This window comes from Nerophis ophidion, linkage group LG03, assembly GCF_033978795.1.
Source record: "Nerophis ophidion isolate RoL-2023_Sa linkage group LG03, RoL_Noph_v1.0, whole genome shotgun sequence".
In the NCBI taxonomy this organism is placed as follows: Eukaryota; Metazoa; Chordata; class Actinopteri; order Syngnathiformes; family Syngnathidae; genus Nerophis; species Nerophis ophidion.
In genome coordinates, this window is record NC_084613.1 from 6,090,726 (window position 1) to 6,114,207 (window position 23,482).

The 23,482-nt window shown below is 40.9% G+C and overlaps 1 protein-coding gene across 1 annotated transcript in view; it reads left to right on the forward strand.

Moving 5' to 3' along the window:
• The window catches only part of slc16a10 (solute carrier family 16 member 10), a 120,497-nt gene that overhangs the window by 79,678 nt on the left and 17,337 nt on the right, over positions 1 to 23,482 (forward strand). Inside the window, exons 3-4 of the mRNA XM_061894108.1 lie at positions 11,633 to 12,056; positions 16,383 to 16,526. Coding sequence (XP_061750092.1) covers positions 11,633 to 12,056; positions 16,383 to 16,526 — 568 coding nt within the window. The remainder of the gene's footprint in view (positions 1 to 11,632; positions 12,057 to 16,382; positions 16,527 to 23,482) is intronic.

Consider the following 23,482-nt stretch of genomic DNA (forward strand, 5'->3'; position numbering starts at 1 on the left):
AAAAACAGAGATTTACTGTAAGGGTTAAATAAAAAAATAATACGAAAAATTGCGCTAATTACTTTAAAACCTCTTCTCACTCCGGCACTTACCAAAGGCATGCGGTAAAAGTAAGCATGCACTAATTATTTTAAAACCTCTTCTCATTCCGGCACTTACCAAAGGCATGCAGTAAAAAGTTGAGTGTGATGTAAGGATACCATCATGAAAGGCACATTTATTTTAAAAATTGTACTTATTTTTAACATTTTAATTACTGAGACCCTTTATGGTCCCTTGAAACCCTATTGGTAATTTTTTTTTTTTAAATCCATATATTTTGTTAAGGTTTGAAAATAAAAAATATCAAAATGGCCCCTACAGGCTTTAATATTTCCATGTGCGGCCCTCGGTGGAAAAAGTTGGGACACCCCTGACTTGTCTTTTAGTAGTAAGTAAACAAACAAAGACTCCTAATTAGTAACATATTGTGTCATTTACATACCTATTATTGTCTACACATTATGAGGGACAAACTGTAAAAGATGGATTATTAATCGACTTATTCATTTACTGTTAATATCTGCTTATTTTCTCTTTTAACATGTTCTATCTGCACTTCTGTTAAAATGTAATAATCACTTATTCTTCTCTTCTTTGATATTTGACATTAGTTTTGGATGATACCCCACATTTAGCTATCGATCCAATACCAAGTAGTTACAGGATTAACAATAAAATATAATACCAAATAAACCAATTATAATATGGTTAAGAAATACTGATATAAAGGGTAGGTGTCACACTGTTTTCTGTTTGAACATGTTCTATCTACACTTCTTTTAAAATGCAATAATAATTTATTCTTCTCTTTGATACTTGACATTAGTTTTGGATGATACCACACATTTAGCTATCGATCCAATACAAAGTAGTTACAGGATCATACAATAAAATATAATACCAAATAAACCAATTATAATATGGTTAAGAAATACTGATGTAAAGGGTAGGTGTCACACTGTTTTCTGTTTGAACATGTTCTATCTACACTTCTGTTAGAATGTAATAATCACTTATTCTTTTCTTCTCTTTGATACTTGACATTAGTTTTGGATGATACCACACATTTAGCTATCGATCCAATACCAAGTAGTTACAGGATCATACAATAAAATATAATACCAAATAAACCAAAAATAATATGGTTAAGAAATACTGATATAAAGGGTAGGTGTCACGCTGTTTTCTGTTTGAACATGTTCTATCAACACTTCTGTTAAAATGCAATAATCACTAATTATTCTCTTCTTTGATACTTGACATTAGTTTTGGATGATACCACACATTTAGCTATCGATCCAATACAAAGTAGTTACAGGATCATACAATAAAATATCATACCAAATAAACCAATAATAATATGGTTAAGAAATACTGATGTAAAGGGTAGGTGTCACACTGTTTTCTGTTTGAACATGTTCTATCTACACTTCTGTTAAAATGTAATCATCACTTATTCCTCTCTTTGATACTTGACATTAGTTTTGGATGATACCACACATTTAGATATCGATCCAATACAAAGTAGTTACAGGATCATACAATAAAATATAATACCAAATAAACTAATTATAATATGGTTAATAAATACTGATGTAAAGGGTAGGTGTCACATGGTTTTCCGTTTGAACATGTTCTATCTACACTTCTTTTAAAATGTAATAATAACTTATTCTTCTCTTTGATACGTGACATTAGTTTTGGATGATACCACACATTTAGCTATCGATCCAATACCAATTAGTTACAGGATCATATAATACCAAATAAACCAATTATAATATGGTTAAGAAATACTGATGTAAAGGGTAGGTGTCACACTGTTTTCTGTTTTAAAATGTTCTATCTACACTTCTGTTCAAATGTAATAATCACTTATTCTTCTCTTTGATACTTGACATTAGTTTTGGATGATACCACACATTTAGGTATCGATGTGATACCAAGTACTTACAAAATCATACATTAGTCATATTCAAAGTCCTCATATTTACTGACTTTATAAACATAATATGAATTTTTTTTTTAAAGAAAAAAAAAAGATTGCAATCATAGTAGTACGCTCCAGCACTCGGTATCAATACAGTGGATGTCAGGTGTAGATCCACCCATGGCTTTTGTTTACATTGCGACGGCGCTGAGCTATTGTATCCTCCTACGGTGAGCAGTGAAGCATCCTCCAGTGATAATGCTACTTGTAAGAAACTCACTTTTTTTTTAGGATTAGTGATTTAGAAGTAGCTAAAACACTGTGGATGGATGTTAGCTGCTAGCTCTTCCTGTGGTTGTTTCAGTGTTGGAACTTCATCTTGACTTTTTCACGCCAACACGCGTCCATTCTCCCTTTTCTGTCTCCTGCTTGTAAGTACTCTGTGCGCGCGCGCTGCCGATCATGCTCCTCTGCTTCTAAAACCAGCAAAGGACACGACATGACATCATGCCCGGGAAGCGATACTTTTCAAACAGAGCATAGTAGCGTTTTTGATCGGTTGGTACGAGTAGCGGTGTATCGTACAACCCTGCTGTCCACATATTTCCTGATACAATGTGATTTAAGGTTTGCTTCCAGAGCAATCAGACTTTTTGGTGGCGCCACTCGGCCATGTGCTCCTCCGGGTTGCGTCACGCCTCACACTCACTTGTTAATAAGATCTTGGAATCTCATACTTAATCTCCACACGGGTCAACAATCACACCAAGCTGCAGAAATATTTGATCCTCATAAAGTCGCGCCCCCCCCCCCCCCCCTACGCCGCCTTCTAAACCTTTGAACTGGACCGCAGCCAAATATTATGCTATGACTTGATATATTAAACACTCTTTTATAAGTGACAACGCAGGTCATAAATACCATAATAAACCGAGTTATGTTCTCACAATTTATCTGCTTTTTGACTCCGGTAAAATAGTTTGTATATTTTGCGGACTATAAACCTTATAAAACTATTTTTCCTTCGCAAACGGCCGTTATGTTTTGTATCCGACAAGTAGTTTTCGTGTCACTGGCAAGAGACGCTGAAAAAGGTGTTTATTGTCAATGCTATGTCGCCATCTTGTGGACTACTTTGCTCATTGCAAGTTCTGCAGGTTGAAAATCTGCTTCCTTTTTATTGTTTTTAACCAAAAGTAAACCCTTTTTTACATTGTTTACATTGTTTTAGATACATGATGATATCACACATTTAGGTACCGTATTTCCTTGAATTGCCACTGGGGCGCTAATTATTTTAAAACCTCTTCTCACTCCTGCGCTTACCAAAGGCATGCGGTAAAAGTAAACATGCGCTAAGTATTTTAAAACCTCTTCTCACTCCGGCACTTACCAAAGGCATGCGGTAAAAGTAAGCATGCGCTAATTATTTTAAAACCTCTTCTCACTCCTGCGCTTACCAAAGGCATGCGCTAATTATTTTAAAACATCTTCTCACTCCTGCGCTTACCAAAGGCATGCGGTAAAAGTAAGCATGCGCTAATTATTTTAAAACCTCTTCTCACTCCCGCGCTTACCAAAGGCATGCGGTAAAAGTAGGCATGTGCTAATTATTTTAAAGCCTCTTCTCACTCCGGCGCTTACCAAAGGCATGCGGTAAAAGTAAGCATGCGCTAATTATTTTAAAACCTCTTCTCACTCCGGCGCTTACCAAAGGCATGCGGTAAAAGTAAGCACGCGCTAATTATTTTAAAACCTCTTCTCACTCCTGCGCTTACCAAAGGCATGCGGTAAAAGTAAGCATGCGCTAATTATTTTAAAACCTCTTCTCACTCCGGCGCTTACCAAAGGCATGCGGTAAAAGTAAGCATGCGCTAATTATTTTAAAACCTCTTCTCATTCCGGCGCTTACCAAAGGCATGCGGTAAAAGTAAGCATGCACTAATTATTTTAAAACCTCTTCTCACTCCGGCGCTTACCAAAGGCATGCGGTAAAAGTAAGCATGCGCTAAGTATTTTAAAACCTCTTCTCACTCCTGCGCTTACCAAGGGCATGCGGTAAAAGTAAGCATGCGCTAATTATATTAAAACCTCTTCTCACTCCGGCACTTACCAAAGGCATGCGGTAAAAGTAAGCATGCGGTAATTATTTTAAAACATCTTCTCATTCCTGCGCTTACCAAAGGCATGCGGTAAAAGTAAGCATGCGCTAATTACTTCAAAACCTCTTCTCACTCCGGCGCTTACCAAAAGCATGCGGTAAAAGTAAGCATGCGCTAATTATATTAAAACCTCTTCTCACTCCGGCGCTTACCAAAGGCATGCGGTAAAAGTAAGCATGCGCTAACTATTTTAAAACCTCTTCTCACTCCTGCGCTTACCAAAGGCATGCGGTAAAAGTAAGCATGCGCTAATTACTTTAAAACCTCTTCTCACTCCGGCACTTACCAAAGGCATGCGGTAAAAGTAAGCACGCGCTAATTATTTTAAAACCTCTTCTCACTCCTGCGCTTACCAAAGGCATGCGGTAAAAGTAAGCATGCGCTAATTATTTTAAAACCTCTTCTCACTCCTGCGCTTACCAAAGGCATGCGGTAAAAGTAAGCATGCGCTAATTATTTTAAAACCTCTTCTCACTCCGGCACTTACCAAAGGCATGCGGTAAAAGTAAGCATGCGCTAATTATTTTAAAACCTCTTCTCACTCCTGCACTTACCAAAGGCATGCGGTAAAAGTAAGCATGCGCTAATTATTTTAAAACCTCTTCTCACTCCTGCGCTTACCAAAGGCATGCGGTAAAAGTAGGCATGCGCTAATTATTTTAAAGCCTCTTCTCACTCCAGTGCTTACCAAAGGCATGCGGTAAAAGTAAGCATGCGCTAATTATTTTAAAACCTCTTCTCACTCCTGCGCTTACCAAAGGCATGCGGTAAAAGTAAGCATGCGCTAATTATTTTAAAACCTCTTCTCACTCCGGCGCTTACCAAAGGCATGCGGTAAAAGTAAGCATGCGCTAATTATTTTAAAACATCTTCTCATTCCGGCACTTACCAAAGGCACGCGGTAAAAGTAAGCATGCGCTAAGTATTTTAAAACCTCCTCTCATTCTGACACTTACCAAAGGCATGCAGTAAAAATTTGAGTGTGATGTAAGGATACCATCATGAAAGGCACATTTAATTTAAAAAAAACGTTATTATGGTTATTATTTTCAGCACCGAAGGCTTGGAATAACCTCCAATCGAATATTCAACTTCAAACCGTTGTTACATTAAATGAGTTTAAAGCGTCTGTGAAAGGATTGCAAGTTTTAATGTTGTAAATGCGATGTTTTATGTGTTGTTTACTGTTTTTATTGTAACCTTGATGCTGCCCTCTTGGCCAGGTCTCCCTTGGAAAAGAGATCTTTGATCTCAATGGGATTTTACCTGGTTAAATAAATGCTAAATAAAATAAAAATGGTCTTACCTTTACTTGTAAATGAAATCCATGCCAGCTCCTTCTGATCAAAAGCATCGATAACTTTTTTTATAGAAGTATTCCTTATTTTTCTTCAGTTTTAAAAGTCTCTCTCTCGCCTGACATGATTGAAAGTCCAGTTTAGAAAGCTGCTATCAGTTAGCTCGGGTGCGGGCGACAACAGAATTATCCTCGGGCAACTCCCCAGGTTGGTGGATCCCAGGACCACCAAGGAAGGACATGGCTTGAGCAGTTTGACTTTGTTTATTTTATGCAGCCGAATAGTCGCAAAAAGGATCACTGGCGCCCTCTGCCACTAGGAGGCGGGAGTCATTTAATGACTCATATTTAACAGATAAAGCTACGGTATTGTGACGGTCTCAAGCCGTCGTCTTGCGGGTTCCCAGGACCACCAAGGAAGGACATGGCTCCAGCAGTTTGACTTTGTTTATTTTATGCAGCCGAATAGTCGCAAAAAGGGTCACTAGCGCCCTCTACCACCAGGAGGCGGGAGTCATTTAATGACTCATATTTAACAGATAAAGCTACGGTATTGTGACGGTCTCAAGCCGTCGTCTTGCGGGTTCCCAGGACCACCAAGGAAGGACATGGCTTGAGCAGTTTGACTTTGTTTATTTTATGCAGCCGAATAGTCGCAAAAAGGATCACTAGCGCCCTCTACCACCAGGAGGCGGGAGTCATTTAATGACTCATATTCATCAGATGCAGCTACGGTATTGTGACGGTCTCAAGCCGTCGTCTTGCGGGTTCCCAGGACCACCAAGGAAGGACATGGCTTGAGCAGTTTGACTTTGTTTATTTTATGCAGCCGAATAGTCGCAAAAAGGATCACTAGCGCCCTCTACCACCAGGAGGCGGGAGTCATTTAATGACTCATATTCATCAGATGCAGCTATGGTATTGTGACGGTCTCAAGCCGTCGTCTTGCGGGTTCCCAGGACCACCAAGGAAGGACATGGCTTGAGCAGTTTGACTTTGTTTATTTTATGCAGCCGAATAGTCGCAAAAAGGATCACTAGCGCCCTCTACCACCAGGAGGCGGGAGTCATTTAATGACTCATATCTAACAGATGCAGCTACGGTATTGTGACGGTCTCAAGCCCTCGTCTTGCGGGTTCCCAGGACCACCAAGGAAGGACATGGCTTGAGCAGTTTGACTTTGTTTATTTTTCTATAAAACCTCCGTCCAGGTCGCTTTTCCGCTCGCTCGCCGCCATCTTGGGCAGGGCACGCTGCCTCTCTGTCGGACCGTCTGCTCCACAGGTATATTAATAAAACATAGCTGCTTACTGTTCTTTTTTAGCATATTCAATAGCTTGGACCTTAAATCCTACTGAATAGCTCTTAATCTTCTTCCCTTTATGCGATTTCGAATTATTGAAATCAGCCTCCTCCATTTTGAAAATGATGACAGGTGAAGTGTCACTCGTGACGTGACGAGTTTGACCCGGTGGAAATTCCAGGCAGGCGCATAATATATGCCTGGCGTCAATTCCAGGAAATAATGTATTTACAGGATCATACATTCGTCATATTCAAAGTCCTCATGTGTCCAGGGACGTATTTACTGACTTTATAAACATAATATATTTTTTTTTTTAAAGGAAAAAAGATTTTGTGATGCTTAAGAATATCGATAGTATTATTGACTAGATCAATCAATGTTTATTTATATAGCCCTAAATCACAAATGTCTCAAAGGACTGTACAAACCACTACGACTACGACATCCTCGGAAGAACCCACATAAGGGCAAGGAAAACTCACACCCAGTGGGACGCCAGTGACAATGATGACTATGAGAAACCTTGGGGAGGACCTCAAATCTGGGCAATCGCCTTTTTTTTTTCTTTTCTTGTCTTTCACTCTAAATTTCCTCATCCACAAATCTTTCATCTTCGCTCAAATTAATGGGGAAATTGTCGCTTCCTCGGTCCGAATCGCTCTCGCTGCTGGTGGCCATGATTGTAAACAATGTTCAGATGTGAGGAGCTCCACAACCCGTGACGTCACGCGCACATCGTCTGCTACTTCCGGTACAGGCAAGGCTTTTTTTATTAGCGACCAAAAGTTGCAAACTTTATCGTGGATGTTCTCTACTAAATCCTTTCAGCAAAAATATGGCAATATGGCGAAATGATCAAGTATGACACAGAAAATGGACCTGCTATCCCCGTTTAAATAAGAACATCTCATTTCAGTAGGCCTTTAAAGTATTATTTACAGTGTGTTTAAAAGTATTATTTACAATGTGTTAAAAGTATTATTTACATTGTGTTTAAAAGTATTTACAATGTGTTTAAAAGTATTTACAATGTGTTTAAAAGTATTTACAATGTGTTTAAAAGTATTATTTACAATGTGTTTAGAAATATTATTTACAATGTATTTATTATTTACAATGTGTTAAAAGTATTATTTACAAGGTGTTAAAAGTATTATTTACAATGTGTTAAAAGTATTATTTACATTGTGTTTAAAAGTATTTACAATGTGTTTAAAAGTATTTACAATGTGTTTAAAAGTATTTACAATGTGTTTAAAAGTATTATTTACAATGTGTTTAGAAATATTATTTACAATGTATTTATTATTTACAATGTGTTAAAAGTATTATTTACAAGGTGTTAAAAGTATTATTTACAATGTGTTAAAAGTATTATTTACATTGTGTTTAAAAGTATTTACAATGTGTTTAAAAGTATTTACAATGTGTTTAAAGTATTATTTACAATGTTTAAAAATAGTATTTACAATGTATTTATTATTTACAATGTGTTAAAGGTGTATTTAGAAAGTGTTTCAAAGTATTATTTACAGTGTGTTTAAAAGTATTATTTACAATGTGTTAAAAGTATTATTTACATTGTGTTTAAAAGTATTTACAATGTGTTTAAAAGTATTTACAATGTGTTTAAAAGTATTTACAATGTGTTTAAAAGTATTATTTACAATGTGTTTGGAAATATTATTTACAATGTATTTATTATTTACAATGTGTTAAAAGTATTATTTACAAGGTGTTAAAAGTATTATTTACAATGTGTTAAAAGTATTATTTACATTGTGTTTAAAAGTATTTACAATGTGTTTAAAAGTATTTACAATGTGTTTAAAGTATTATTTACAATGTTTAAAAATAGTATTTACAATGTATTTATTATTTACAATGTGTTAAAGGTGTATTTAGAAAGTGTTTCAAAGTATTATTTACAATGTGTTTAATAGTATTATTTAGAAAGTGTTTCAAAGTATTATTTACAGTGTGTATAAAAGTGTTATTTATAAAGAGTCAGGGGGAAGAAGGAGTAGTTGGCTACACTTTGGACATGACTGCGATTAAGTGTTACAAATGGGTCATTAAACAGTTTGCGTATCAAGTGACTGTTGAACACTGCGCAGGTTTACTGTTGTTTTGTGCACCTAAAGTGCAAGGTGCAGCAATTTTTGGTCACGTGACTCATCCTTGGGATTTATTTACCCAATCAGGACTTTGAATCCACCATTCTGTGTTTATGTCCCTAACATAAAGAGTAAGACTGACGAGTGGCATGATGTGCCTGCAGGTCCCTAACATAAAGAGTAAGACTGATGAGTGGCATGATGTGCCTGCAGGTCCCTAACATAAAGAGTAAGACTTATGAGGGTCATGATGTGCCTGCAGGTCCCTAACATAAAGAGTAAGACTTATGAGGGTCATGATGTGCCTGCAGGTCCCTAACATAAAGAGTAAGACTTATGAGGGTCATGATGTGCCTGCAGGTCCCTAACATAAAGAGTAAGACTTATGAGTGTCATGATGTGCTTGCAGGTCCCTAACATAAAGAGTAAGACTTATGAGGGTCATGATGTGCCTGCAGGTCCCTAACATAAAGAGTAAGACTTATGAGGGTCATGATGTGCCTGCAGGTCCCTAACATAAAGAGTAAGACTGACGAGTGGCATGATGTGCCTGCAGGTCCCTAACATAAAGAGTAAGAGTGATTAGTGGCATGATGTGCCTGCAGGTCCCTAACATAAAGAGTAAGACTGACGAGTGGCATGATGTGCCTGCAGGTCCCTAACATAAAGAGTAAGACTGATGAGTGGCATGATGTGCCTGCAGGTCCCCAACATAAAGAGTAAGACTGACGAGTGGCATGATGTGCCTGCAGGTCCCTAACATAAAGAGTAAGACGATATGCCTGCAGGTCCCTAACATAAAGAGTAAGACTTATGAGGGTCATGATGTGCCTGCAGGTCCCTAACATAAAGAGTAAGACTTATGAGTGGCATGATGTGCCTGCAGGTCCCCAACATAAAGAGTAAGACTGACGAGTGGCATGATGTGCCTGCAGGTCCCTAACATAAAGAGTAAGACGATATGCCTGCAGGTCCCTAACATAAAGAGTAAGACTGACGAGTGGCATGATGTGCCTGCAGGTCCCTAACATAAAGAGTAAGACTTATGAGGGTCATGATGTGCCTGCAGGTCCCTAACATAAAGAGTAAGACTTATGAGTGGCATGATGTGCCTGCAGGTCCCTAACATAAAGAGTAAGAGTGACGAGTGGCATGATGTGCCTGCAGGTCCCTAACATAAAGAGTAAGAGTGATGAGTGGCATGATGTGCCTGCAGGTCCCTAACATAAAGAGTAAGACGATGTACCTGCAGGTCCCTAACATAAAGAGTAAGACGATGTACCTGCAGGTCCCTAACATAAAGAGTAAGAGTGACGAGAGTCATGATGTGCCTGCAGGTCCCTAACATAAAGAGTAAGACTGACGAGTGGCATGATGTGCCTGCAGGTCCCTAACATAAAGAGTAAGACTGACGAGTGGCATGATGTGCCTGCAGGTCCCTAACATAAAGAGTAAGAGTGATTAGTGGCATGATGTGCCTGCAGGTCCCTAACATAAAGAGTAAGACTGACGAGTGGCATGATGTGCCTGCAGGTCCCTAACATAAAGAGTAAGACTGATGAGTGGCATGATGTGCCTGCAGGTCCCCAACATAAAGAGTAAGACTGACGAGTGGCATGATGTGCCTGCAGGTCCCTAACATAAAGAGTAAGACGATATGCCTGCAGGTCCCTAACATAAAGAGTAAGACTTATGAGGGTCATGATGTGCCTGCAGGTCCCTAACATAAAGAGTAAGACTTATGAGTGGCATGATGTGCCTGCAGGTCCCCAACATAAAGAGTAAGACTGACGAGTGGCATGATGTGCCTGCAGGTCCCTAACATAAAGAGTAAGACGATATGCCTGCAGGTCCCTAACATAAAGAGTAAGACTGACGAGTGGCATGATGTGCCTGCAGGTCCCTAACATAAAGAGTAAGACTTATGAGGGTCATGATGTGCCTGCAGGTCCCTAACATAAAGAGTAAGACTTATGAGTGGCATGATGTGCCTGCAGGTCCCTAACATAAAGAGTAAGAGTGACGAGTGGCATGATGTGCCTGCAGGTCCCTAACATAAAGAGTAAGAGTGATGAGTGGCATGATGTGCCTGCAGGTCCCTAACATAAAGAGTAAGACGATGTACCTGCAGGTCCCTAACATAAAGAGTAAGACGATGTACCTGCAGGTCCCTAACATAAAGAGTAAGAGTGACGAGAGTCATGATGTGCCTGCAGGTCCCTAACATAAAGAGTAAGACTGACGAGTGGCATGATGTGCCTGCAGGTCCCTAACATAAAGAGTAAGACGATGTACCTGCAGGTCCCTAACATAAAGAGTAAGACTTATGAGGGTCATGATGTGCCTGCAGGTCCCTAACATAAAGAGTAAGAGTGACGAGTGGCATGATGTGCCTGCAGGTCCCTAACATAAAGAGTAAGACGATGTACCTGCAGGTCCCTAACATAAAGAGTAAGACTTATGAGGGTCATGATGTGCCTGCAGGTCCCTAACATAAAGAGTAAGAGTGACGAGTGGCATGATGTGCCTGCAGGTCCCTAACATAAAGAGTAAGACTTATGAGGGTCATGATGTGCCTGCAGGTCCCTAACATAAAGAGTAAGAGTGATGAGGGTCATGATGTGCCTGCAGGTCCCTAACATAAAGAGTAAGACTTATGAGGGTCATGATGTGCCTGCAGGTCCCTAACATAAAGAGTAAGACTGACGAGGGTCATGATGTGCCTGCAGGTCCCTAACATAAAGAGTAAGACTGATGAGGGTCATGATGTGCCTGCAGGTCCCTGGGCCCCATGTACTTCACCTACGGCATCGTCTTCTCCTGCGGCTGCTCCTTCGCCTACCAGCCCAGCCTGGTGATCCTGGGCCACTACTTCAAGAAGCGCCTGGGCCTGGTGAACGGCATGGTGACGGCCGGCAGCAGCATCTTCACCATCACTCTGCCCTATGTGCTGTCCTTGCTGCTGGGCCGGCTGGGCCTGCAGAACACCATGCGGGTCCTCTGCATCCTCATGTTCGTGCTCATGCTGGCCGGCCTCACCTACAGACCCCTGCTGCCCGCCAAGCCCAGGACCGCCCGGGGCTTTTGTCCGCCCATCAGCCAGGTCTTCAACGTCAACATTTGGAAGTCTGTGGGGTATCGGATCTGGGCTTTTGGCATCCCCGCTGCTCTTTACGGCTACTTTGTGCCCTATGTTCATCTGGTGAGTTTCATCTTCTACAGTCCTGCTCAAGAGTATACGGGCAGCAATGTTAATATTTGGCAAGTTTGCCTGCAATAAGGCGCTTTTGGTAGCCATCCACAAGCTTCTGTTTACATTTTTCACCACAAAACTGCTGCAGTTCAGCTAAATGTGTTGCTTTTCTGACATGGACTTGTTTCTTCAGCATTGTCCACACCTTTAAGTCAGGACTTTGGGAAGGCCATTCTAAAAACTTCATTCTAGCCTGATTCCTTTACCACTTTTGACCTGTGTTTGAGGTCAATCAATCCATGTTTATTTATATAGCACTAAAACACAAGTGTCTCAAAGGGCTGCACAAGCCACAATGACCTCCGTGGTCCAGTCCATAGTGGATCTAACATAATATGAGTCCAGTCCATAGTGGAGCTAACATAATATGAGAGTCCAGTCCATAGTGGATCTAACATAATATGAGAGTCCATTCCATAGTGGAGCTAACATAATAGTGTGAGAGTCCAGTCCATTGTGGATCTAACATAATAGTGTGAGAGTCCAGTCCATAGTGGAGCTAACATAATAGTGAGAGTCTAGTCCATAGTGGATCTAACATAATAGTGAGAGTCCAGTCCATAGTGGATCTAATATAATAGTGTGAGAGTCCAGTCCATAGTGGATCTAACATAATAGTGAGAGTCCAGTCCATAGTGGATCTAACATAATAGTGTGAGAGTCTAGTCCATAGTGGATCTAACATAATAGTGTGAGAGTCCAGTCCATAGTGGAGCTAACATAATAGTGTGAGAGTCCAGTCCATAGTGGATCTAACATAATAGTGTGAGAGTCCAGTCCATAGTGGAGCTAACATAATAGTGAGAGTCCAGTCCATAGTGGATCTAACATAATAGTGTGAGAGTCCAGTCCATAGTGGAGCTAACATAATATGAGAGTCCAGTCCATAGTGGATCTAACATAATAGTGTGAGAGTTCAGTCCATAGTGGATCTAACATAATAGTATGAGAGTCCAGTCCATAGTGGATCTAACATAATAGTGTGAGAGTCCAGTCCATAGTGGAGCTAACATAATAGTGTGAGAGTCCAGTCCGTAGTGGATCTAACATAATAGTGTGGGAGTCCAGTCCATAGTGGATCTAACATAATAGTGAGAGTCCAGTCCATGGTGGAGCTAACATAAAAGTGTGAGAGTCCAGTCCATAGTGGATCTAACGTAATAGTGTGAGAGTCCAGTCCTTAGTGGATCTAACATAATAGTGTGAGAGTCCAGTCCATAGTGGATCTAACATAATAGTGTGAGAGTCCAGTCCATAGTGGATCTAACATAAGAGTTTGAGAGTCCAGTCCATAGTGGATCTAACATAATAGTGTGAGAGTCCAGTCCATAGTGGATCTAACATAACAGTGTGAGAGTCCAGTCCATAGTGGATCTAACATAATAGTGAGAGTCCAGTCCATAGTGGATCTAACATAATAGTGAGAGTCCAATCCATAGTGGATCTAACAAAGTGAGAGTCCAGTCCATAGTGGATCTAACATAATAGTGTGAGAGTCCAGTCCATAGTGGATCTAACATAATAGTGTGAGAGTCCAGTCCATAGTGACGTGACGAGTTTGACCCGGCGGAAATTCTAGACATGCGCTAATAAAAATAATATTTTGCGAAACGAGTTTGACCCGGCAGTAATTCTAGTCAGGCGCATACTATATACCCGGCGGCAATTCAAGGAAATACGGTAACCTAGATATTGGCTTTCACTATGTAAAAGCGCTTTGAGTCACTAGAGAAAAGCGCTATATAAATATAATTCACTTCACGTCAGTCATTTGGGCAACAAGATGCTAACAATGCTTGGATGTGGTTTGGCCCAGCAGATGAAGTGTTTGGTTTGGATGTTGTGGGTCACAGATCATCCTCTCCTAGGGATCCCGGCCCGTGTTTTTCTAACACGTCTCCAGTATCTGCTCGTCAGACTGGATTCCAACAGGGGCCACCCTGGTGTTTGTGACAGAAAACAATAGGAGCACGAAGACGGATGAAAGGTGTCGAGTAGCACAGGGTTCTGTTTCCCTAGTCCAACACCACCACCGGACCCTGGAAACAACACGTTCTAGTCTTGTGCAGGATTGCCAGAATAACTACACTGATGCATGCCTTTCAAAGAGCCATTTAAGACCCGTGTCACAAAGCCAAGAAGACAATAGGACACGCTATTATTCTCTAGAATGACTGCCGGCGGTTACCTAGATAATAAGTATTAGGGCTTGCTATGAAGCCATTGGCTTTGTCGCATTCTAGAACATTTCCGATCCACTTGTCAGTCCAGTATCATGTCGTGTGTGGCTTCCGAAGCAACACAAACACGACTGCAAAGCATACCGGGTGACACAGAGTACACTAATGGTTGTGATATAAACAATTTTAACACTCTTAGTAATATGCACCACGCCGTGAAGCCACACCAAACCAAACACATTTCGGGAGAACATCCTCCCAGCGACACAACATAAACGCAACACAACAAATACCCAGAATCCTTTGTATCCGTGACAGGTCCTGACTATTTTATACACCCCGCTATTTTTATACAATATATTCAGGTATTGTCACGGATACAAAGGATTCTGGGTATTTGTCGTGTTGCGTTTATGTTGTGTTACTGCAGGGGTAGGGAACCTACGGCTCTAGAGCCAGATGACTGCACCTGGCTCTCAGGTACATTTTAGCTGACATTTCGTAACATGATAAATAACGAATAAATCCGCTGGCAATCACAGTGTCAAAAACAACGTTCAAAATATAAAACATTCTCATGCATTTTCATCCATCCATCCGTCCGGTTTGTGCCGCACCTGTTCAAGAAGTCGCATTCATGGTAAGAAGTATTTTATTTATTATTAGTTAGCCCCCCGCGACCCCGAAAGGGAAGAAGCGGTAGAAAATGGATGGATGGGATGGATAGCTTTAGAATAACAATGTTATTAAAAAGAATAAGAGACTTATTATACTCTAAAAATGTTGGTCTTTCTTAAAAATGCACGCGTATTGTTGTATTCAGTGTTAAAAAAAAGAGAAAAAAAAGTTGTATGTCTCTCACGGAAGTGAATTGTGAATTATATTTATATAGCGCTTTTTCTCTAGTGACTCAAAGCGCTTTTACATAGTGAAACCCAATATCTAAGTTACATTCAAAGCAGTGTGGGTGGCACTGGGAGCAGGTGGGTCAAGTGCCTTGCCCAAGGACACAACGGCAGTGACTAGGATGGCGGAAGCGGGAATCGAACCTGCAACCCTCAAGTCTACCAACCGAGCTAACCCGAAATACTTTTAAAAATATTTGGCTTGTATGGCTCTCTCAGCCAAAAAGGTTCCCGACCCCCTGTGTTACTGTGAGGATGTTCTCCCGAAATGTGTTTGTCAATCTTGTTTGGTGTGGCTTCACAGCGTGGTGCATATTAGTAAATGTTAAAGTTGTTTATATCCCAACCATCAGTATGCCTTTCAATCTTGTACGTGTGATTGCAGAAGCTGCACACATGTTGCCGGACTAACAATTGGTTCGTACATGTTTTTGAAGGTGACTAAGGCAATGGCTTCACAGCACGCCCAAATTCTTGTCATCAGGATAAACGCTATTGGATAGTCCTGAGAACGTTAGCGGCTCCAATTGTCTTCATTATTCTGTGAAACAGGTTTAAATAGTTCTGTGAGTGGTAAAGGCGGCCGACCTCTGATGTATTTCAGCGGGCGGGTGCGGTTCTTAAAAAAGGGTTGGTTCGGGTGGACGGCGGGTGGATGACGACTTTGGTGATGCGGTTGCGGATTATATAATTGCCTATCTGTGCATCTCTAATGTCTGGACTACAGGCAGGCCTGTCTAGTACCTGTATTCTTTTACTACGCTGTTGTAAAACCTGGCTTGGCATTGTCTTGCTGAAATAAGCAGGGGCGTCCATGATAACATATGTTGCTCCAAAACCTGTATGTACCTTTCAGCATTAATGGTGCCTTCACAGATGTGTAAGTTACCCATGCCTTGGGTACTAATACACCCCCATACCATCACACATGCTGACTATAACACTTTCACCCTAGAACAGTCCGGATGCGTCTTTTCCTCGAATACTTGAAAGTTATTTCAGCTCGGTGGTTAACTTTCCTGGGTGGTTCTGGGTTTGATTCTCAGCTCGCACCGCTCCAGTAACCACTTTCTGTCCCCCCCACGTCTTTCCACTTGCGGCAGGTCCCGATCCTGCAGACCGTGTGTATGTTTACATGTATCCTGAGAGTTTCCGTTACTACTACTTACTTTTTGCTTTGTGCTCCACAGATGAAGCACGTCGTGGAGCGCTTCGGAGAAGATTCCAACAAAGAAGTCCTGCTCATGTGCATCGGCATCACGTCTGGTGTGGGCCGTCTCATCTTTGGCCGGGCCGCGGACTACATCCAGGGGGTCAACAAGGTTTACCTGCAGGTGCGTGCCCAGTTCCACGATGAATGACATGGTACAATAATACACTGTCAATCAAACTTTATTTATGCAGCACATCCGCAGCCGCTTCTAAATCACTAATCCTGGTCTCCATGGCGACAAATAAAATGAGTTTCTTACCAGTTTCATATTATTGTCATTTAGTCCTTAAATAAAATGTTGAACATACTAGAAAACTAGTCTTTTAGTAGTAAGTAAACAAAGACTCCTAATGTAGTCTGCAGTAACATATTGTGTCTTTTGTCACTACAAGACCACATAAACCTAGACCCAAGATACTGACTACAAGACCGAATTAACTTAGACCTAAGGTTCTGATTACAAGACCACATAAACCTAGACCCAAGATACTGACTACAAGACCACATTAACCTAGACCCGAGGTGCTGACTACAAGACCACATAAACCTAGGGTCGAGGTATTGACTACAAGACCACATAAACCTAGACCCTAGGTACTGACTACAAGACCACATAAACCTAGACCCGAGGTACTGACTACAAGACCACATAAACCTAGGGTCGAGGTATTGACTACAAGACCACATAAACCTAGACCCGAGGTACTGACTACAAGACCACATAAACCTAGACACTAGATACAGACTAGAAGACCACATAAACCTAGACCCGAGGTACTGACTACAAGACCACATAAACCTAGACCCGAGGTGCTGACTACAAGACCACATACTGTAAACCTAGGGTCTATGTATTGACTACAAGACCACATAAACCTAGACACTAGATACAGACTACAAGCCCACATAAACCTAGACCTGAGGTACTGACTACAAGACCACATAAATCTAGTCCCGAGGTACTGACTACAAGACCACATAAATCTAGACACGAGGTAGTGACTACAAGACCACATAAACCTAGACACTAGATACAGACTACAAGACCACATAAACCCACACCCAAGTTACTGACTACAAGACCACATTAACCTAGACTTGAGGTACTGACTACAAGACCACATGAACCGAGACCCGAGGTACTGACAACAAGACCACATAAACTTAGACCTGAGGTACTGACTACAAGACCACATAAACCTAGACCCAAGGTACTGACTACAAGACTACATAAACCTCCACCCAAGGTACTGACAACAAGACCACATAAACCTAGACCTGAGGTACTGACTACAAGACCATATAAACCTAGACCCGAGGTACTGACTACAAGACCACATACTGTAAACCTAGGGAATAGGTATTGACTACAAGACCATATAAACCTAAACACTAGATACAGACTGCAAAACCACATAAACTTAGACCCGAAGTACTGACTACAAGACCACATAAACCTAGACCCGAGGTAATGACTACAAGACCACATAAATCTAGACCCGAGATACTGACTACAAGACCACATAAACCTAGACCCGAGGTACTGACTACAAGACCACATAAACCTAGACCCTTGGTACTGACTACAAGACCACATAAACCTAGACCCGAGCTAATGACTACAAGACCACATAAACCTAGACCTGAGGTACTGACTACAAGACCACATAAATCTAAACCAGAGGTAATGACTACAAGACCACATAAACCTAGACCCGAGGTATTGACTACAAGACCACATAAACCTAGACCTGAGGTACTGACTACAGGACCACATAAACCTAGACCCGAGGTAATGACTACAAGACCACATAAACCTAGACCTAAGGTACTGACTACAAGACATATGTATACAGTATGACCACATACTGTAAACCGAGGGTCTAGGTATTGACTACAAGACCATATAAACCTAGATACAGACTACAAGACCACATAAACCTAGACCCAAGTTACTGACTACAAGATCACATGAACCGAGACCCGAGGTACTGACAACAAGACCACATAAACCTAGACCTGAGGTACTGACTACAAGACCACATAAACCTAGACCCAAGGTACTGACTACAAGACCACATAAACCTCCACCCAAGGTACTGACAACAAGACCACATAAACCTAGATCCTGAGGTATGACTACAAGACCATATAAACCTAGACCCGAGGTACTGACTACAAGACCACATACTGTAAACCTAGGGAATAGGTATTGACTACAAGACCATATAAACCTAAACACTAGATACAGACTGCAAAACCACATAAACTTAGACCCGAAGTACTGACTACAAGACCACATAAACCTAGACCCGAGGTAATGACTACAAGACCACATAAATCTAGACCCGAGATACTGACTACAAGACCACATAAACCTAGACCCGAGGTACTGACTACAAGACCACATAAACCTAGACCCTTGGTACTGACTACAAGACCACATAAACCTAGACCCGAGCTAATGACTACAAGACCACATAAACCTAGACCTGAGGTACTGACTACAAGACCACATAAATCTAAACCAGAGGTAATGACTACAAGACCACATAAACCTAGACCCGAGGTACTGACTACAAGACCACATAAACCTAGACCTGAGGTACTGACTACAGGACCACATAAACCTAGACCCGAGGTAATGACTACAAGACCACATAAACCTAGACCTAAGGTACTGACTACAAGACATATGTATACAGTATGACCACATACTGTAAACCGAGGGTCTAGGTATTGACTACAAGACCATATAAACCTAGATACAGACTACAAGACCACATAAACCTAGACCCAAGTTACTGACTACAAGATCACATGAACCGAGACCCGAGGTACTGACAACAAGACCACATAAACCTAGACCTGAGGTACTGACTACAAGACCACATAAACCTAGACCCAAGGTACTGACTACAAGACCACATAAACCTCCACCCAAGGTACTGACAACAAGACCACATAAACCTAGATCCTGAGGTATGACTACAAGACCACATAAACCTAGACCCGAGGTACTGACTACAAGACCACATACTGTAAACCTAGGGAATAGGTATTGACTACAAGACCATATAAACCTAAACACTAGATACAGACTGCAAAACCACATAAACTTAGACCCGAAGTACTGACTACAAGACCACATAAACCTAGACCCGAGGTACTGACTACAAGACCACATAAACCTAGACCCGAGGTACTGACAACAAGACCACATTAACCTAGGCCCAAGATACTGACTACAAGACCACATAAACCTAGACCTAAGGTACTGACTACAAGACATATGTATACAGTATGACCACATACTGTAAACCGAGGGTCTAGGTATTGACTACAAGACCATATAAACCTAGACACTAGATACAGACTACAAGACCACATAAACCTAGACCCAAGTTACTGACTACAAGACCACATGAACCGAGACCCGAGGTACTGACTGCAAGACCACATAAACCTAGACATGAGGTAGTGACTACAAGACCACATAAACCTAGACCCAAGGTACTGACTACAAGACCACATAAACCTCCACCCAAGGTACTGACAACAAGACCACATAAACCTTGATCCTGAGGTATGACTACAAGGCCACATAAACCTAGACCCGAGGTACTGACTACAAGACCACATACTGTAAACCTAGCGTCTAGGTATTGACTACAACACCATATAAACTTAGACACTAGATACAGACTACAAAACCACATAAACCTAGACCCGAGGTACTGACTACAAGACCACATAATCCAAGACCCGAGGTATTGACTACAAGACCACATACTGTAAACCTACGGACTAGGTATTGACTACAAGACCATATAAACCTAGACACTAGATACAGACTACAAGACCACATAAATCTAGGGTCTAGGTATTGACTACAAGACCATATAAACCTACACACTAGATTCAGACTATAAGACCACGTAAACCTAGTACGAGGTACTGACCACAAGACCACATAAACCTAGACCTGAGGTACTGACAACAAGGCCACATAAACCTAGACCTGAGGTACTGACTACAAGACCACATAAACCTAGACCTGAGGTACTGACTACAAGACCACATAAACCTAGACCCGAGGTACTGACTACAAGACCACATACTGTAAACCTAGGGTCTAGGTATTGACTACAAGACCACATAAACCTAGACACTAGATACTGACTACAAGACCACATTAACCTAGACTTGAGGTAATGACTACAAGACCACATAAACCTAGACCCGAGGTACTGACTACAAGACCACATACTGTAAACCTAGGGTCTAGGTATTGACTACAAGACCACATAAACCTAGACACTAGATACTGACTACAAGACCACATTAACCTAGACTTGAGGTAATGACTACAAGACCACATAAATCTAGACCCGACGTACTGGCTACAAGACCACATAAACCTAGACCCTAGGTACTGACTACAAGACCACATTAACCTAGACCCGAGATACTGACTACAAGACCACATAAACCTACACACTAGATACAGACTATAAGACCACGTAAACCTAGACACTAGGTACTGACTACAAGACCACATAAACCTAGACCTGAGGTACTGACAACAAGACCACATAAACCTAGACCTGAGGTACTGACTACAAGTCCACATAAACCTAGATACTAGATACAGACTACAAGCCCACATTAACCTAGACCCGAGGTACTGACTACAAGACCACATAAACCTAGACCTGAGGTACTGACTACAAGACCACATAAACCTAGACCCGAGGTACTGACTACAAGACCACATAATCTATAGTCCAGCCACTTAATCCATTTTTGGGGGGGTTGTGGGGATTATTATGATGCGTTCAAGAGTCTTACGGTCTGAGGGAAGAAGCTGTTACACAACCTGGAGGTTCTGCTACGGAGGCTGCGGAACCTCTGACTAAAATGAACCTCTGACTAAAATGAACCTCTGACTAAAATGAACCTCTGACTAAAATGAACCTCTGACTAAAATGAACCTCTGACTAAAATGAACCTCTGACTAAAATGAACCTCCGACTAAAATGAACCTCTGACTAAAATGAACCTCTGACTAAAATGAACCTCTGACTAAAATGAACCTCTGACTAAAATGAACCTCTGACTAAAATGAACCTCTGACTAAAATGAACCTCTGACTAAAATGAACCTCTGACTAAAATGAACCTCTGACTAAAATGAACCTCTGACTAAAATGAACCTCTGACTAAAATGAACCTCCGACTAAAATGAACCTCCGACTAAAATGAACCTCCGACTAAAATGAACCTCCGACTAAAATGAACCTCCGACTAAAATGAACCTCCGACTAAAATGAACCTCTGACTAAAATGAACCTCTGACTAAAATGAACCTCTGACTAAAATGAACCTCTGACTAAAATGAACCTCTGACTAAAATGAACCTCTGACTAAAATGAACCTCTGATTAAAATGAACCTCTGACTAAAATGAACCTCTGACTAAAATGAACCTCTGACTAAAATGAACCTATGACTAAAATGAACCTCTGACTAAAATGAACCTCTGACTAAAATGAACCTCTGACTAAAATGAACCTCCGACTAAAATGAACCTCCGACTAAAATGAACCTCCGACTAAAATGAACCTCCGACTAAAATGAACCTCCGACTAAAATGAACCTCCGACTAAAATGAACCTCCGACTAAAATGAACCTCCGACTAAAATGAACCTCCGACTAAAATGAACCTCCGACTAAAATGAACCTCCGACTAAAATGAACCTCCGACTAAAATGAACCTCCGACTAAAATGAACCTCCGACTAAAATGAACCTCTGACTAAAATGAACCTCTGACTAAAATGAACCTCCGACTAAAATGAACCTCCGATTAAAATGAACCTCCGACTAAAATGAACCTCCGACTAAAATGAACCTCCGACTAAAATGAACCTCCGACTAAAATGAACCTCCGACTAAAATGAACCTCTGACTAAAATGAACCTCTGACTAAAATGAACCTCTGACTAAAATGAACCTCCGACTAAAATGAACCTCCGACTAAAATGAACCTCCGACTAAAATGAACCTCCGACTAAAATGAACCTCCGACTAAAATGAACCTCCGACTAAAATGAACCTCTGACTAAAATGAACCTCTGACTAAAATGAACCTCTGACTAAAATGAACCTCCGACTAAAATGAACCTCCGACTAAAATGAACCTCTGACTAAAATGAACCTCTGACTAAAATGAACCTCCGACTAAAATGAACCTCCGATTAAAATGAACCTCCGACTAAAATGAACCTCTGACTAAAATGAACCTCCGATTAAAATGAACCTCTGACTAAAATGAACCTCCGATTAAAATGAACCTCCGACTAAAATGAACCTCCGACTAAAATTAACCTCCGACTAAAATTAACCTCCGACTAAAATGAACCTCTGACTAAAATGAACCTCTGACTAAAATGAACCTCTGACTAAAATGAACCTCTGACTAAAATGAACCTCCGACTAAAATGAACCTCCGACTAAAATGAACCTCCGACTAAAATGAACCTCCGACTAAAATGAACCTCCGACTAAAATGAACCTCCGACTAAAATGAACCTCTGACTAAAATGAACCTCTGACTAAAATGAACCTCCGACTAAAATGAACCTCTGACTAAAATGAACGTCTGACTAAAATGAACCTCTGACTAAAATGAACCTCTGACTAAAATGAACCTCTGACTAAAATGAACCTCTGACTAAAATGAACCTCTGACTAAAATGAACCTCTGACTAAAATGAACCTCCGACTAAAATGAACCTCCGACTAAAATGAACCTCCGACTAAAATGAACCTCCGACTAAAATGAACCTCCGACTAAAATGAACCTCCGACTAAAATGAACCTCCGACTAAAATGAACCTCTGATTAAAATGAACCTCCGACTAAAATGAACCTCCGACTAAAATGAACCTCCGACTAAAATGAACCTCCGACTAAAATGAACCTCCGACTAAAATGAACCTCTGACTAAAATGAACCTCTGACTAAAATGAACCTCTGACTAAAATGAACCTCCGACTAAAATGAACCTCCGACTA